The following is a 15,033-nucleotide window of genomic DNA, read 5'->3' as shown; positions in this document are numbered from 1 at the left end:
ACTGTACTGTAGGAGACAAACTTTGTCAATGGCCATACATTGGCTCAACTCCATTTGAAAGATGTGACGGATGTTTATTTACATATACAGTGCTTAACATATTTATTAGACCACCTAACTGTCACTGCTTCTTTAAGAAAGTTTAAAATGTTTCCTTAATTAACACACTAGTAACAAGCTGTTGAACTGAGGCCAAGTTTACATTAGAGCATTTACATTTTAAAACGCATTACTTTTGCCACGTTTACGCCTTTCATTTAGACTACTCCTCCGTTTTCGCCCCTCATAAACGGAGTTGTTCGTAAACACTGCAGACTCTGTTTTAGTTTGAGAAAGCCGGGGTTGCGCTGCAGTGTAGATGAACGTAGACGGAGTCTTATGTAAACGAACAGCTGGTTTTAACGTAACAGCGCATCATTTTCAAAGTGAAAGTGATTTTTATTCAGGTAAATGAAGGTTTGCAATGGGGGTTTTGCCCAAAATAGTAAACTTAGTGCAACCATTATAAACGCTATATCAGATTGTTTTTAACATTTCGGGGTGGTTTCCCGGACAGGGATTAGCTTAAGCCAGGACTAGGCCTTAGTTTAATTAGGAAATATAACTAGTTTTAACAAACATGCCTTACTAAAACATTACTCACCTGCATTTTGAAGCAAAACAAAGGGCACTGATGTATTTTAAGATATGTCAGTGCAAGTTGTTTTGCGTTTGGACAGCTCTTACATTTATTTTAGTCTAGGACTAGTCTAATCCCTGTCCAGGAAACCGCCTCATAATGTTATGTTTTGTTTTAATTTTATTAGCTTATTTCGAAAGACAGACTAATTTTAAACGCCATATAAATGGCGTTGTAATGGATTGAAGGCCAACATGACGGGAAAAATAGTGAGTGAGTCAGACATCATTTTCGAGTTTAATTTAAGTTTTTTTGCTGCTTTAAAACGAATTTCGTTTCATATAATTTGTCTCTTAATTTTTATCAAGTTTTTTTTTTTAAGTTTTGTAAAAATAAATTAATAAGAACATTAAAAGGAACACTGTGTATTTCATTGACACGTACAGTAACAAACCACTGCAATACCCTACTGAAAAATCCAGCTAAGACCAGCATAAGCTGGTAGCTTGTTTTAGCTGGTTTAAGATGGCAGGAGCGGGTTTAAGCTGGTCCTTCCAGCCTGTCAAATCTGCTCTTCCAGGTTGACCAGCTAAGTCGCTAGACCAGCTTAAAAAGTGACCAAAACACAGCTTGGCCAGCTTAAAAAGTGACCAAAACACAGCTTGGCCAGCTTAAAAAGTGACCAAAACACAGTTAGACCAGCTTGCTACACCAGCAATTCCAGCTAAAACCCGCATCGTAAACAGCTCACCAGCTTATGCTGGTCTTAGCTGGATTTTTCAGGAGGGTATGCTACCTAAATTAAACGCTATTGGTTATTTTAAAAGAGAGGAGTGTCTTCTCGATAATTCTGTTGTTTCCAGACTGATCTCATGGAAAGTCGTGTTATAGTCCCAAAAAATGTGATTAATTTATTTGTGTCCATGGCACGAAATTCAGCTTTTTTACTTGCCTTGAGCACGAATGTCTATGAATAGTTTTTCGTGGCAGTGGCATGACTTTCTTTCTCGTGTCATTTTATGTATTCTTTTCTCATCGTTTTTTCCTATTTTATTACCATTGTCACTTGTGGTTGGGGTAAGAATCACTTTCTGTTACATTTTTAGACATCATAACCCAAACCCCAACTCCAGGCGAGAGTAGTTTTAAAAGCGGAAAAAAAACATATAGAAACCAATACATAAAAGTAAATCCTAACCCAAACCCCACATCTAACCCCAAACCCAAGCGACAATGATTCAAAAATAGGACAATAAAAGAGAAAACAATACATTAAATGACACAAAAAAGAAAGTCATGCCAAGGCCACAGAAAAATAGAAATTGTGTGACATGAAGGCACGAAAAAAGCTGAATTTCATGCCATGGACACAAATTAATTAATCAAATTTTTCATGACTATAACAAGACTTTCTGTGAGATCATGTTGGTTGTTTCAGTTAAACTGACCTCACCATATCAAATAATGATGCAAATTCCCAGGCATTTTAGTTGGCTTTTAAGCACTGTATAAGTTCATAGGAAAGTAAAAGACTGAATCTAGTTCAGTGAAGCTTAATCATATTGTGGAGGAACTTTTGTAAATCTAAAATGATGTGTATCAGTGTAAATACGATATCCAATCCCTAATACATTAATACTCTGTGGGAGTAAATATGATGTTAACACAGGGCTGCTAAAAGTGGGCAGTCTATGGCATTCATTGTGTTAATGGTGTCATTTTCGCTGGTGTTTTTTGCCAAGCAGCCATGGCCCAGTTTGGCGGTCTCTCTCCGAGTGATCCACACGCTGCTCTTTTGCTTTAACAGCAAAAAGGGGCCATCTGCCACAACCCCAGACAAGCGTCTGAGATAAAATGTCTTCTGTGTGATCAAGTGGTCCCGCTTGTCTTCATTCTTGTTCCCTTAATGATCAAAGACTCATTTCCCAGCATTCCTCGGATGTGCAAGGTGCTAACAAGACCAGAGAGAGTAGGTAAATAACCCCAAGTGGGATGGGTGGGCTTGTCACACATTTCAGCATCCACTGCTATTTTGTATACCGATCTTAGATCAATGTGGGATGTGAATGTGCCCGGACAGATGAAATGCAGCCTTTATAAATGAGTGAGAGTATGAGCATGTGCCACCATGTGATATATTGGTTTATTTTGATTAGTGGTGTCCTGTGTTAACCTTTTTCTGCACTCATTAGGTGATTGGTTGTGTTTCTTTCAGCTTTGCCAGCATCGTGAGTCAACACAGTCAAATGCATTTCTGAAGACAGAATCTTTATTTATGGCACCGTTGCCTTGGATATGCATATCTTTTGATTTTTTTATGTACATAAAGTTAAGCTTTAAGAATCACTGCATCTTAAATGAGAAAAAAACACTGAAATAATCTATCAAAAAGATGAATGTCGCTTCAAAGAATACTGCTTAGAACCACAGTCACTATACAGTCAGTTCCTATGGTGCATTGTACAGAATAATGTATCCGAGCTTTGATGCTGAGTCAGACATTTTGCTTGTTTTTGTTGTAAGCATAATGAAGTGTCCAACAGCTGAAGTTTTGCCAATATCACTGCGGTTCTTTGTAAAAGTAACAAGTCTGCACATTTACTGTAGCTGGATCCTAAAGAAATCATCTCTTTTACACCATAGGTCTATAAAGTCGGAGTATGATCAGCTCAGAAGGACATTAGGTTGTGTGAGTCAAGAGAGAGAGACTTGGCCAGACAGGAGAAGGAAGGCTCAGCTCCAAGACAAACTGGAGAACCTTGAGCAGCTCCTTAAGGTAATGAGGCCTTAAACATAGTTTGTGTTTTATTCTCTCCACATTTTTTGTGCATTACTGTCTCAAATGTGTTTAAACATTATTGCAATATTAATGAGAATAATGTCAAGTTTAGCAAGGCCATGCTTAACTAAAGTTTTACTGTAAATTCATCATTAAAAATCCTTTATTTTCTAAACTTTTTTAAATTGCATGGTATTGCATAAGAAAAACCAAACTGAGTTTTGATTCTAAATAGAAACTGATACTATCTAAGGGTAATGAGGTTTCATTTATAGCACTTGTTTCTGGCAGCAGCATGTTGTTGCTGACTCATTATTCAATGAAAAATGTTACGGCCCTTTTTGCTTTATTGATGGCTCGTGTCTTGTCTCAGAGAGGAAAAAAGCCCTCATAACAAGAAATCGACTGCTCATTTTTAAGAAAAGAAATATATGTTCATCTCCTCTATGTTCCTCATTATTGACTATGTGATGAATGAAGAGACGAAATAAGCAAGTGTAGCATTAGAAAGCAAGTTTTTTAATATAAAAATGTCTTTGATCTACTCTAAAATTTCTCTCTCTCTCTCTCTCTTTCTTTCTTTTATTTCTCTCTCACTGATAGAGAAAGTGAAAGAAATAGAGAGATGTATCTAGCATCATGCTTCTTTGGGCTTGTTTAGTCATGACCAGGGCCAGACGGAATCTCAGGGCCGGCTCAAGGCATAAGCGAACTAAGCGGCTGCTTGGGGCCCCGTGGCCACCGTGGGCCCCCAATCGTTTTTTTTTTCTTTTTACAATTAAATAACTTAAATTAACATACATTTGAGGAATAGAGCACGGAAAAACAACGTAACATTTTTTGCTGCACCATTTGTAATTTGTCCTCCGTCTGTGTGCGCACGTGCCAGCTTGCGTTTAAGTGCACTCAGTAGTGCACACATGGAGAGATGCGTTTCAGAAAGCAAGCAAACATTAAATCTTTCTGTTCTTGACAGGGCACATACAAACAAAATGATCTGTTTGTGTCTTAGGTTTATGTATAGATTAGGCAGAAACCAGGTCTGTGCTTATCTTAAAGAGACAGTAACCTCAATTAATCTACTTAAGTCTGTGTCATTAATGTTAATCAAACAATCCAAGACAAAGAGAAAATCACTTCTGAAGCTCTAAAAATAATAATTATATTTAATTCATACAATAAAGACAGTGTTATGATTCATTTGATTTGATTTCTGTACCTAATGCTAATTTTAGCCCTTACTTAATATGCAACTTTGTTCTTTTTATAAATGTTTGTAATTTCTTTATTTTTTAATAAAAAAATTGGTGAGGGGGGGCCCCAAACACATTCTGCTTAGGGCCCCTAAGAGACTCGGGCCGGCACTGCGGAATCTGCTGACTTTTTGCTATTTCTGCAAAAATGTTTTGGAAAATCTTCAAAATTCTGTGGAATTTGAAAAGATATCAGATAATTTAAGGAGTAAATATTACAAAATTGCATCCAAAATAATTACTTTTTAAAGGCTTACAATGAAAATGAAACATCAAACCAATGAGTCCTCTAAATTTAACTGGACCAACATAAACCAGATAATGCATGTCAAGATAGAATAATATTTTATTGATATATATTATTGTTTAGTGTTATATACAGGGCTTGACATTAACCAAAGTGGCTAGTTGTTTTCCAAAGTTACAAGCCACTCAGCATTTTCACTGGCCACAATTTTGTTACTGGTAAAATAATTTTTATATGATTAAATTTGACTTTGGCATCCTAAAATGACTTAAATTTGAGCAAATTTACTTGGTTTAACTAAATTAGATGCAGATTGAATTTCAAATGCAGTCTGACCACCCAAATTAAGACAAAGGGCCCTATTTTAACGATCTGAAACGCAAGTGCGAAGCGCAAAGCGCAAGTGACTTTGTGGGCGGATCTTTGGCGCTGTTGCTATTTTCCCGGCGGGAGAAATAATTCTTGCGCCAGGCGCAAATCAATAAGGGGTTGGTCTGAAGTAGGTTCATTATTCATAGGTGTGGTTTGGGCGTAACGTCAAATAAACCAATCAGAACTCTATCCAACATTCCCTTTAAACGCAAGGGCGCAAGTTCCATGGCGGGTTGCTATTATTATGACGGATTTACCAGGCGCATGCCAGGAGCGGTTCACAGCCGAGGAGACCCACGTTCTTGTAAGAGCAGTCAAAGACAGAGAAGTTGTTTTGTATGGGGAGGGGAGAAACCCGCCCAAATCAGCGTCGGCAATTGTCTCATCAGCTGGCATCCCTATCGTTGCGCCAAGCGCTATGATGTCAGGAGACGCGGAAATCCCAAGCTTGCCAGCATAAATCGGGAACGCCGTGTAACGGGAGGTGGATCTGCCTCTACACATGACCTGACGCCAGCAGAGGACATCGCTGCGTCCACCCTCACCGCTGAAAGGGTTTGGGGGCTTTGAAATCGGACCCAAGAAACGCAACCAAGGTCCAACCCCAAAGTACACTTACAAATCAAGTTCATATACATTAACTCTTTCCCCGCCATTGAAGAGATATCTTGTCAATCTGCAATACCGCTATTATCCACCAGGTGGCGCTCTTCCGCAACTTATAAAAAACGGAAGTATTGCCCTAGGGCAAACAGCTGTAAGTCCGTGTATGTATTAAAGATCGCTCTGCATCTGATCTCTATCAAAAGTCCTTCACAAAAATGGAATTATCTCAGCTTTTTGCTCAAAATTTGCTGTTTTTGATGAAACCTACACATATTTGAGAGGTGATAAAAACAGAACACATGAAGGTAGGATGAAACGGATTTTTTGTTTGAAAGCAGAGGGTCTGTTCTTTTATTTTATATATTATATGTTTATATATTTAAAAAGGAGCATTTTCTGGAAGGCATTACACTTTTGTGAAAATCATGAAAAATGCTGGCGGTGAAAACATTTTAATTATTATTTACATAAAATAAACGTAATACAGCCACACAACAAAATTATGAAAATACTTTAATCGTTATTTGCATGATAATTTTTTAACGCAGCCACACAATAAATAAAAACTATCACCACAATGCTCACCACTATGATTTCTCTTATCTCATGTGTTAATATTTTTTATTGTAACAATTTATGATTTGCAAAAATAACTGTTGCATCTGTGTAGATTAGATAAGCAAAGTGTGTGCACTTTGTGCACGCTATACATTATGGTCAAGCATGCGCCCTTAAAATAGCATAATGAACCACGCGCAATGCGCCACTGACTTTAGACTATTTTTTTTTGGTCAGTGGCGCAATTGTTTTTTGAAACTGCAAAATAGCATCAAGGATGGTTTGCGCCGGAACACGCCTCCATTTTTGCGCTGAACCACCCAGGTAGCGCAAGTTCATTCCCTAGTTTGCCGACGTGCGTCTGTGGAGGGAAAAACCCGCTGTGTGCCGGTGCAAAATACGAATGATACATGCGTCACTGACAAAGTCAATTGCGCTGGGTGCAAGATAGGGCCCAAAATGTATTAGCTGGTATATACCAGGTATATCAGTATAGATCATATCATATATTTAGGTGCATGAAAAACATGCTAGTAAGGTATAAATAGATTCACTTTAAATGAATATATTAAAAGTGGAGCAGGGATGTAGAAGATTACCTAAAAGATAAACACAAAATCCCTCGACAACCAATAAAACCCCTCGACAACCATGCGTTTATTTCCCATTCCCTGGGTAAAAAAAAACATGAATGTGCCACAGATATTTTGTTATTATATATTGATCTATTCTGTCATTGTTTCTCAGCTTATGCGAGAGGCTGCGGACAGGCGGCAGCAACTGGAGGCGGAGCATGAGCAGGCCCTGGCTTTCCTTAACTCCAAACAGCAGGAGATCAACCTTCTGCAGGAGGTGACGCCCCTCACATCCACCTCCATTCGCACAGATATATTTGGATGAATACATACCACACAGATTCTGTACTTATATCATTTACTTTCCGATTGTACAATATGAAAATTCTTTATAAGATATAAATGCTTTTAACTGTCACAATCGAATAAAATAAGCCATTTTAAAGTACGGATTCACGTAAAGTATTTCAAACACTAGACATCATATTATTCCTATAATAGATCAACTAATGTAGTAGCTTAACTGGTAGAGCATTGCGTTTCGATCTCAGGAAACACATACTGATATTAAAAAAAAATGTATAACTTGAATGCACTTTGGATAAAAGTGTCTGCTAGATGCATAAATGTAAATAGACAAATGAAATAAAGTTAATACATTGTAAAAAAATAGACAAATTAATTAAGTAGATAAAAAGTGTACTTTAGCAGAGTATTATACACTCACCTAAAGGATTATTAGGAACACCTGTTCAATTTCTCATTAATGCAATTATCTAATCAACCAATCACATGGCAGTTGATTCAATGCATTTGGTCCTTCACGCTGAATGTCAGAATGGGAAAGAAAGGTGATTTAAGCAATTTTGAACGTGGCATGGTTAGTGGTGCCAGACGGGCCGGTCTGAGTATTTCACAATCTACTCAGTTACTGTGATTTTCACACACAACCATTTCTAGGGTTTACAAAGAATGGTGTGAAAAGGGAAAAACATTCAGTATGCGGCAGTCCTGTGGGCTCAAATGCCTTGTTGATGCTAGAGGTCAGAGGAGAATGGGTCGACTGATTCAAGCTGATAGAAGAGCAACTTTTACTGAAATAATCACTCATTACAACCGAGGTATGCAGTAAAGCATTTGTGAAGCCACAACACGCACAACCTTGAGACGGATGGGTTACAACAGCAGAAGACCCCACTGGGTACCACTCATCTCCACTACAAATAGGAAAAAGAGGCTACAATTTGCACGAGCTCACCAAAATTGGACAGTTGAAGACTGGAAAAATGTTGCCTGGTCTGATGAGTCTCGAGAACATGGATCCATCATGCCTTGTTACCACCGTGCAGGCTGGTGGTGGTGGTGTAATGGTGTGGGGGATGCTTTCTTGGCACACTTTAGGCCCCTTAGTGCCAATTGGGCATCGTTTAAATGCCACGGCCTACCTTAGTATTTTTTCTGACCATGTCCATCCCTTTATGACCACCATGGACCCATCCTCTGATAGCTACTTCCAGCAGGATATTGCATCATGTCACAAAGCTCGAATCATTTCAAATTGGTTTCTTGAACATGGCAATGAGTTCAATGTACTAAAATGGCCCCCACAGTCACCAGATCTCAACCCAATAGAGCATCTTTGGGATGTGGTGTAATGGGAGCTTCGTGCCCTGGATGTGCATCCCACAAATCTCCATCAACTGCAAGATGCTATATCTTATCAATATGGGCCAACATTTCTAAAGAATGCTTTCAGCACCTTGTTGAATCAATGTAGTTAAGGCAGTTCTGAAGGCGAAAGGGGGTCAAGCACAGTATTAGTATGGTGTTCCTAATAATCCTTTAGGTGAGTGTATATATAATATAAACCAACATTGTATCCATCTGATAATAGTTTCATAACAGATAATCATAACAGACTTGCTATATATTTCAATTTCACTTTTTTCAGAAGTTGACATGAGGATTTGAACATATTTTTCTGAGCAGAGGTAGACATTTTGGCATATTAGAGTTACAGCGCATACAATCAGAGCAAACAAAAAACACGATCATGGCTGCAGACCTGTTTGCATTTCTTTGTGTCTGCGTCCTTTCAGGAAGGAGCAGCGACAGGCAAACAAAGCAATTAAAGCCGACAGCAGACACAGCATCACTGCAGATCCCCGGGGAGGGGTTCACAACCGAGCTTTTACCTCACTAACATACAGTACAGGCACATGTGGACAGATTGCTCACTAATGCAACTTGCAGTAGTGTTCACAGTCAGTCTTTTCTTCTGTGCGTCTCTCAATGTCTGCTTGCCTACAAACAAACCTATTTCTCTGTAATTTTACTCATTTATGAGTCAAACTGTTATTAGCACTCAAAACTGTGACTCACAGTTTTGCCCTCCAGATACTGAAATTCCCTACTGAGATCAATAAAGCAAATCTGGGTTTGAAATTAGCTGAAGTAGCTTGCCAACCAAATCCTGGCACAAATGGTTGCTTGAGAATCGATGTGAGATTGTAACGTTCATGCTGACGGTGCTGGGTTTTGAGTTAATCCAGGTTTTTAGTGGATGCATTCGTACAGACAAAATAAATGCGCTATCTCTTATTTTCAGGTTCGGGTTGATGCTGAGAAAGAGCGAGATGAAGTGGTGCATTTGCTAGAGGTAAATATAATCTGCTTCTTCTTTCTTTTGACATGTGTCTGTGAAAAAAAACTAATTTGCATTATTGACTCGGTTAGCCAGGTCTGCATTTTATGCAAAAAGGAAACATCCACCTAAATAATCTGATAACTGTAGAAAGGACTGGTGCTACCTGACAGGGTCATTCATCTTTGCTATAAAAACACAGTTTCTGACATTTGTTTTTCTCTGGGAACCTTCTGCTGGTCAAATACGGTTAGCATGACATGTCAGGAAAGCTTATGTACAAACAGGTTGTCCTGTTTCTTTCAACCATCATAATTTTTGTATCTTTTCCTGATATTGTTTGAGCAGTTTTGTCATTTAGATTTATTTTTTCTTTTTTTTAATTAAACATTTTATGTTATTTTCATTCCTGACCCTTATCATTATGCCTATTTTATATAAATTTGTCTTATTTATATTTTTTCTTTTGTGTTTAAGCAGAGTCATAATGCAGGACAGAATGCAGGTACACAATCTCACATCGAGGTATTTTGACCATCCACTATACACGGCAGGCATACAAACAACAATGACCTTGATTCTCACAGTGCCGAACTTTTAAACCAATCATTATGTCATTATTAAGTGTCAGTCTAAATATTAGTTATTGAGTTGCTGCAAGACTCCTTATCTTGTTTCGTGTTGATGAATAACACAAGAATTGAACAAAGTGAACTTTTGTTGTGGCTGCAACAGGCTTGCATCAGGTATAATCTTGGTATTTGCTTTTGTGTGGCTTATCAGTATTGCGGACTGGCTAGACAATGTTCTTACGGGGATGGTTCGCCCAAAAATGTGGGTTCTGTCGTCATTTACTCACCCTCATGTTGTTGCAGACCTGTGTAGATTTCTTTGTTTTGATGGACACGAAGGAAGATATTTTAAGGAATGTTTGTAACCAAACCGATCATGAGCCCCATTCACTTCCATAGTAGGAAATAAAGAATACTATGGAAGTAAATAAGGCTCATGAACGGTTTGAAATATCCTAAATATCTTGCTTTGTGTTCATTAAAACAAAGAAGTTTATACAGTTTTGTAACAACATGAGGGTGAGTAAATGATGACAGAATTTTCATTTTTGGGTGAACTGTCCCTTTAACCTGGTTTGCTATTTGTATAAACCCCTAATTCACATTTTATTAACTGCTTATTACATGCTTTTCATCAGTTTCTTTCTGTTATGCCATTGCTTTATAAGGTTAATAACCAACCAAGTTTAATCTTTTCCATACTGTATGCATTAAATGAAAAGAATTCAGGAGTTTTTGATTACTATTCAGTATATTTGATTGCATAATTGTTTTATCTATTTCTTGTCTTTTTATTTCTCTGATCCTCGAAGGTCAATGTTCAAGACTTAGAGCAGAAATGTCGGGCACAGAGTGAGCAGTGTGATATTTTGTCGAAAAAGCTGGAGAAATTTCACCTGGGTTCAGACACGGAGGAGAAACTCAACACTGAGTCAGAAGATAACAATTTCAGTAGCATTCACGATAGTCTGCAGCGCCAGGCAGAAATAAGTGATGAACTGTTTTTTAGATAGTTGGAGGTGGGTTTTTCACAGGTAGACCTGCTGGTCCTTTAACAAAAGGAAAAATGTGGTCTTATTCACTAAGTATGTGTACGCACTAAAGTGTGCATGAAATGTGTTTCACAAACAAATCATGATTTAACAAAATAACATGCAATCATACACTGTAAAACCTAAAGTTGACTTAACTCAAACCATTATGGAAACCGGTTGCCTTAAACCATTTAAGTTTTAAAACACATAAATTTGACTACTGTGAACTTGAGTCATGTGCAATTATACACTTATATTTAAATAGTGTGAACTTAAATATAAGTGCATAACTGCATATGACTCAATTTGTTTAAGTTCACAGTACTCAAATATATGTGTTTTAAAACTTAAATGGTTTAATGCAATCGGTTTACTTAAATGGTTTGAGTTGAGTTAAAGGAATAGTCTACTCATTTTCAATATTAAACTATGTTATTACCTTAACTAAGAAGAGTTGACACATCCCTCTATCATCTGTGTCAGTGCACGTAAGCGCTGGAGCGCGCTGCGACACTTCGATAGCATTTAGCTTAGCCCCATTTATTCAATGGTACCAATCAGAGATAAAGTTAGAAGTGACCAAACACATCAACGTTTTTCCTATTTAAGACGAGTAGTTATACGAGCAAGTTTAATGGTACAAAATAAAACGTAGCGCTTTTTTAAGCGGATTTAAAAGAGGAACTATATTTTATGGCGTAATAGCACTTTTGGGAGTACTTCGACTCGGCGCAGTAACACCCTCCCTCTCCCATTATGAGAGGGAGCAGGGGAGCGGACTTTTCAGGCGATGCGAAATATGATCATACAAAGTTCTTATGCTCTTAAATTTTCTGTGGCAAAGCGCTGCGGAAAGCCCTTATATGGAGCAGGTTTGGGCGTGTATTATGCAAATTACCAACCTCGCTTATAAAAGGGTATGCATTGACTTCACTTTTTCACGTGACCACGCCGGAGCTCGCCCTGTTGAGTGGCAAAACATTCAATAAAATGACTGGCTGTTCTAGCGATGGCCACGAAAATGTCAGTATAACTGACAATTTTCAGCAAAAATTTAATTTAGTTGCACTTGATAGTGACCCTAGCAACTTGTCAACCCACCTGTAGTCAGTAGACGTTGGCATGGACGATCCATTTACTTCTTTCGGTGTTTCTTGGCGGTCTGTAAAACGATAGCTCCGAATTTTTGTTAAATCTGTTATAGTAGTACAGTCTATCACACAACAGCTTTTTCCAATTTAAACGTGTTTTCCCCATGTTTTCGCAGATTTCACACTGTACACAAATTTTGCCGCTCTGTCTTTTGCCACTCAGTGGGCGTAACCGCAGTCACTTTCGCCGAAGGTGACGTCACATGCATACCCTCTATTCAGAACACTTCAAATTCACTACTGTAAGAACGAGTATAAGAACACATTCATGTTGGGTATGTGTTGTGAATAAGGTGGAAAGTTATTGAGAGTTCAAATGTGTGTATAAATATGAAAGTGTACACAATTATTAGTGAATGAGACATATTGTTTATGTATTAGTTAAGCATTATTATTAACTCAAAAAGTGCATATTATCAGGTACTTATCTGTGATTTATACCATAGCATTAAATAATTACTAAGGCTGGGTATCGATTCAGATGTTCTAGATCGTTTTGATTTCGATTCGCAAGCTATCAAATCGATTCAATTACGATTCTCTATTCAATTTTTGATTCCGATTCTCTGATCGATTTTTATACTCGATTCTCGAATCAACTCAAATAATATACTGTAGATTTAATATTACTACAGCATTTCACCTCTGCATTACGAATCACGCATATATGTTTGTTCTTGTTCACAACACTATCGTCGTCGTCTTGCTTGGTAAATCTAAAATGCTTCCATACCTCTGACTTTTTATGTGAAGGTGGCATCAATGTCAACGAAGCACCTGAAACCGCTATTTTAAGCACTGAATGAATGAATGACAGGCTCGTCTCTTGCTCCTTGGTAACATCGCGCAAGGCAAAAAAAGAGGGTGACGAAGACTATTAATTAGATTAACGTTAATCTTACGTTCAATGTTTGAAATTAGTGCTGGGCAAAGATTAATCGCGATGAATCGCCTACAAAATAAAAGTGATTTTTTTGCATAATATATGTGCGTGTACTGTGTCTAATTGTGTATATTTAACCACACACACATTCATATATTCATTTCAGAATTGTTTTACTTATATATAATTTTTTTAAATATAGAATATATAAAAATATAAATAAATATTTATAAATATGTAAATGTTTCTTAAATACATACATGAATGTGTGTGTATTTATTTATACATAATAATTACACACAGCACATATTCCTATATTATGCCAAAAATCACTTTTATTTTGTATGCGATTAATCGCAATTAATCTTTGCCCAGCACTATTTGAAATATAAAAAAATGGATTCGTGGCCTTGAATTTTGAATCGACCACAAAAAAAAAGATTAATCGGAAAATCGATTGATTACCATTATATTACGTATAGTATTTCATAGAGTTTGAACTTCAAAGAGTACCATGACAATATAATGAAATGGTACTCATTTAGTGCCATGATATAAATCATAGACAAGTACCTAATAATATCACTGTGCCATGGTGCTACTTAAACAATTCTGAAAGCGAAGAATTCAGAATTTGTCATGGTTTTATGGTAACTGGGCGTTGAATAAAATTGACATATTCCTAGCTTATCATTAAATGGTTCCCATCATTGATTTGCTTAAAACTCATGTTTGCAGGTGATGAGAGATCTGACGGATCTTCACCAGTTTCAGAATTGCCCGTAGCACAGCAACATAACAGAGACAAGCCAGAGAAGCTGTCTGCCAAACCCATCGAGTCTATGAGTCACAAAGTCCACACCCAGAATCTCTCCAGCAGCTCCATGCAAGCCCCCCTCCCCAAGGTCTGTCTCACTCAGCCAATCACACGCTGCACACTGGTTAATTTGAATAGATTTGGAGAAGAAAGGGTTATTTTTTGACCGTAAGCATATTTTAGTATCTGTGCCTGTTTCACTATAATTACATTCTTAAATGACATTTTATAAGATGTGAAAATAATATAGTAGGATTCAAATTATGCAACAAGGAGTTCTATGGATTTGACTGATATTTGCAAATATGCAATACTCATTTTTGCTCTGTTCACACATTATACATGAATCAAATGACCATGAATTTATGCATTCATGAATGCATGCACTGTGTACATTAGCAGTAGGACTGAAAGTGGATGTTAGGTAATAATGAACAACGCTGTCGTAATACATTCATTTTGTTAAGCGCAGCATTGAATTTTAATTAGACAAGGTCAAGCGTCAGTGGATTTTAATTTGTCCGTAGATGGATGATGAAGTGAGCCCAGCTCCCAAGTCCAAGACAAGATACACAGGACAGGTCCGTCTGTGCACTGCCCGCTACAGGTAAAATTTGAATGAGCGGAAAACCACAATGCCTCCTCAGATTTTCAAGCCTAGTAGGTTCAAAACGCACAGCACAATTGGTGATTTTATAGTATATTTTAGCATCTTTATTATGAATTTCTTCATTTATTTCTTTTCTGTCTGTCATTTATTTTTTTTGGTCTTTCGGTCAGTTATAATCCCTATGATGGACCTAACGAGCATCCAGAGGCAGAGCTCCCCCTGGTGGCAGGGAAGTATTTGTACGTTTATGGGACTATGGACGATGATGGTTTTTATGAAGGTAATCAAACATTTAACAGCAGTGGAAATTGTC

General features: G+C 37.5%; 1 protein-coding gene across 11 annotated transcripts in view; it reads left to right on the top strand.

Moving 5' to 3' along the window:
- The first annotated feature begins 3,268 nt into the window (after window positions 1–3,268).
- rimbp2a (RIMS binding protein 2a) overlaps window positions 3,269–15,033 on the top strand; it is a 35,737-nt gene continuing 23,972 nt past the window's right edge. For 5 of the 11 annotated variants that reach the window (XM_055180060.2, XM_055180056.2, XM_073871327.1 and 2 more), the window contains exons 1-8: window positions 3,269–3,395; window positions 7,182–7,286; window positions 9,618–9,668; window positions 10,131–10,178; window positions 11,038–11,215; window positions 14,032–14,198; window positions 14,638–14,717; window positions 14,891–15,000. In XM_055180060.2, the coding sequence (XP_055036035.2) occupies window positions 7,185–7,286; window positions 9,618–9,668; window positions 10,131–10,178; window positions 11,038–11,215; window positions 14,032–14,198; window positions 14,638–14,717; window positions 14,891–15,000 (736 nt within the window). In that variant the 5' untranslated portion in view covers window positions 3,269–3,395; window positions 7,182–7,184. Of the gene's footprint in view, window positions 3,396–7,181; window positions 7,287–9,617; window positions 9,669–10,130; window positions 10,179–11,037; window positions 11,216–14,031; window positions 14,199–14,637; window positions 14,771–14,890; window positions 15,001–15,033 lie in introns of those variants that run through there. The other 6 variants (XM_073871332.1, XM_073871331.1, XM_073871325.1 and 3 more) reach the window with 4 other exon arrangements.

This window comes from Misgurnus anguillicaudatus, chromosome 9 (assembly GCF_027580225.2).
Source record: "Misgurnus anguillicaudatus chromosome 9, ASM2758022v2, whole genome shotgun sequence".
Taxonomy (NCBI): Eukaryota; Metazoa; Chordata; class Actinopteri; order Cypriniformes; family Cobitidae; genus Misgurnus; species Misgurnus anguillicaudatus.
This window is presented reverse-complemented; position numbering and strand designations above follow the sequence as displayed.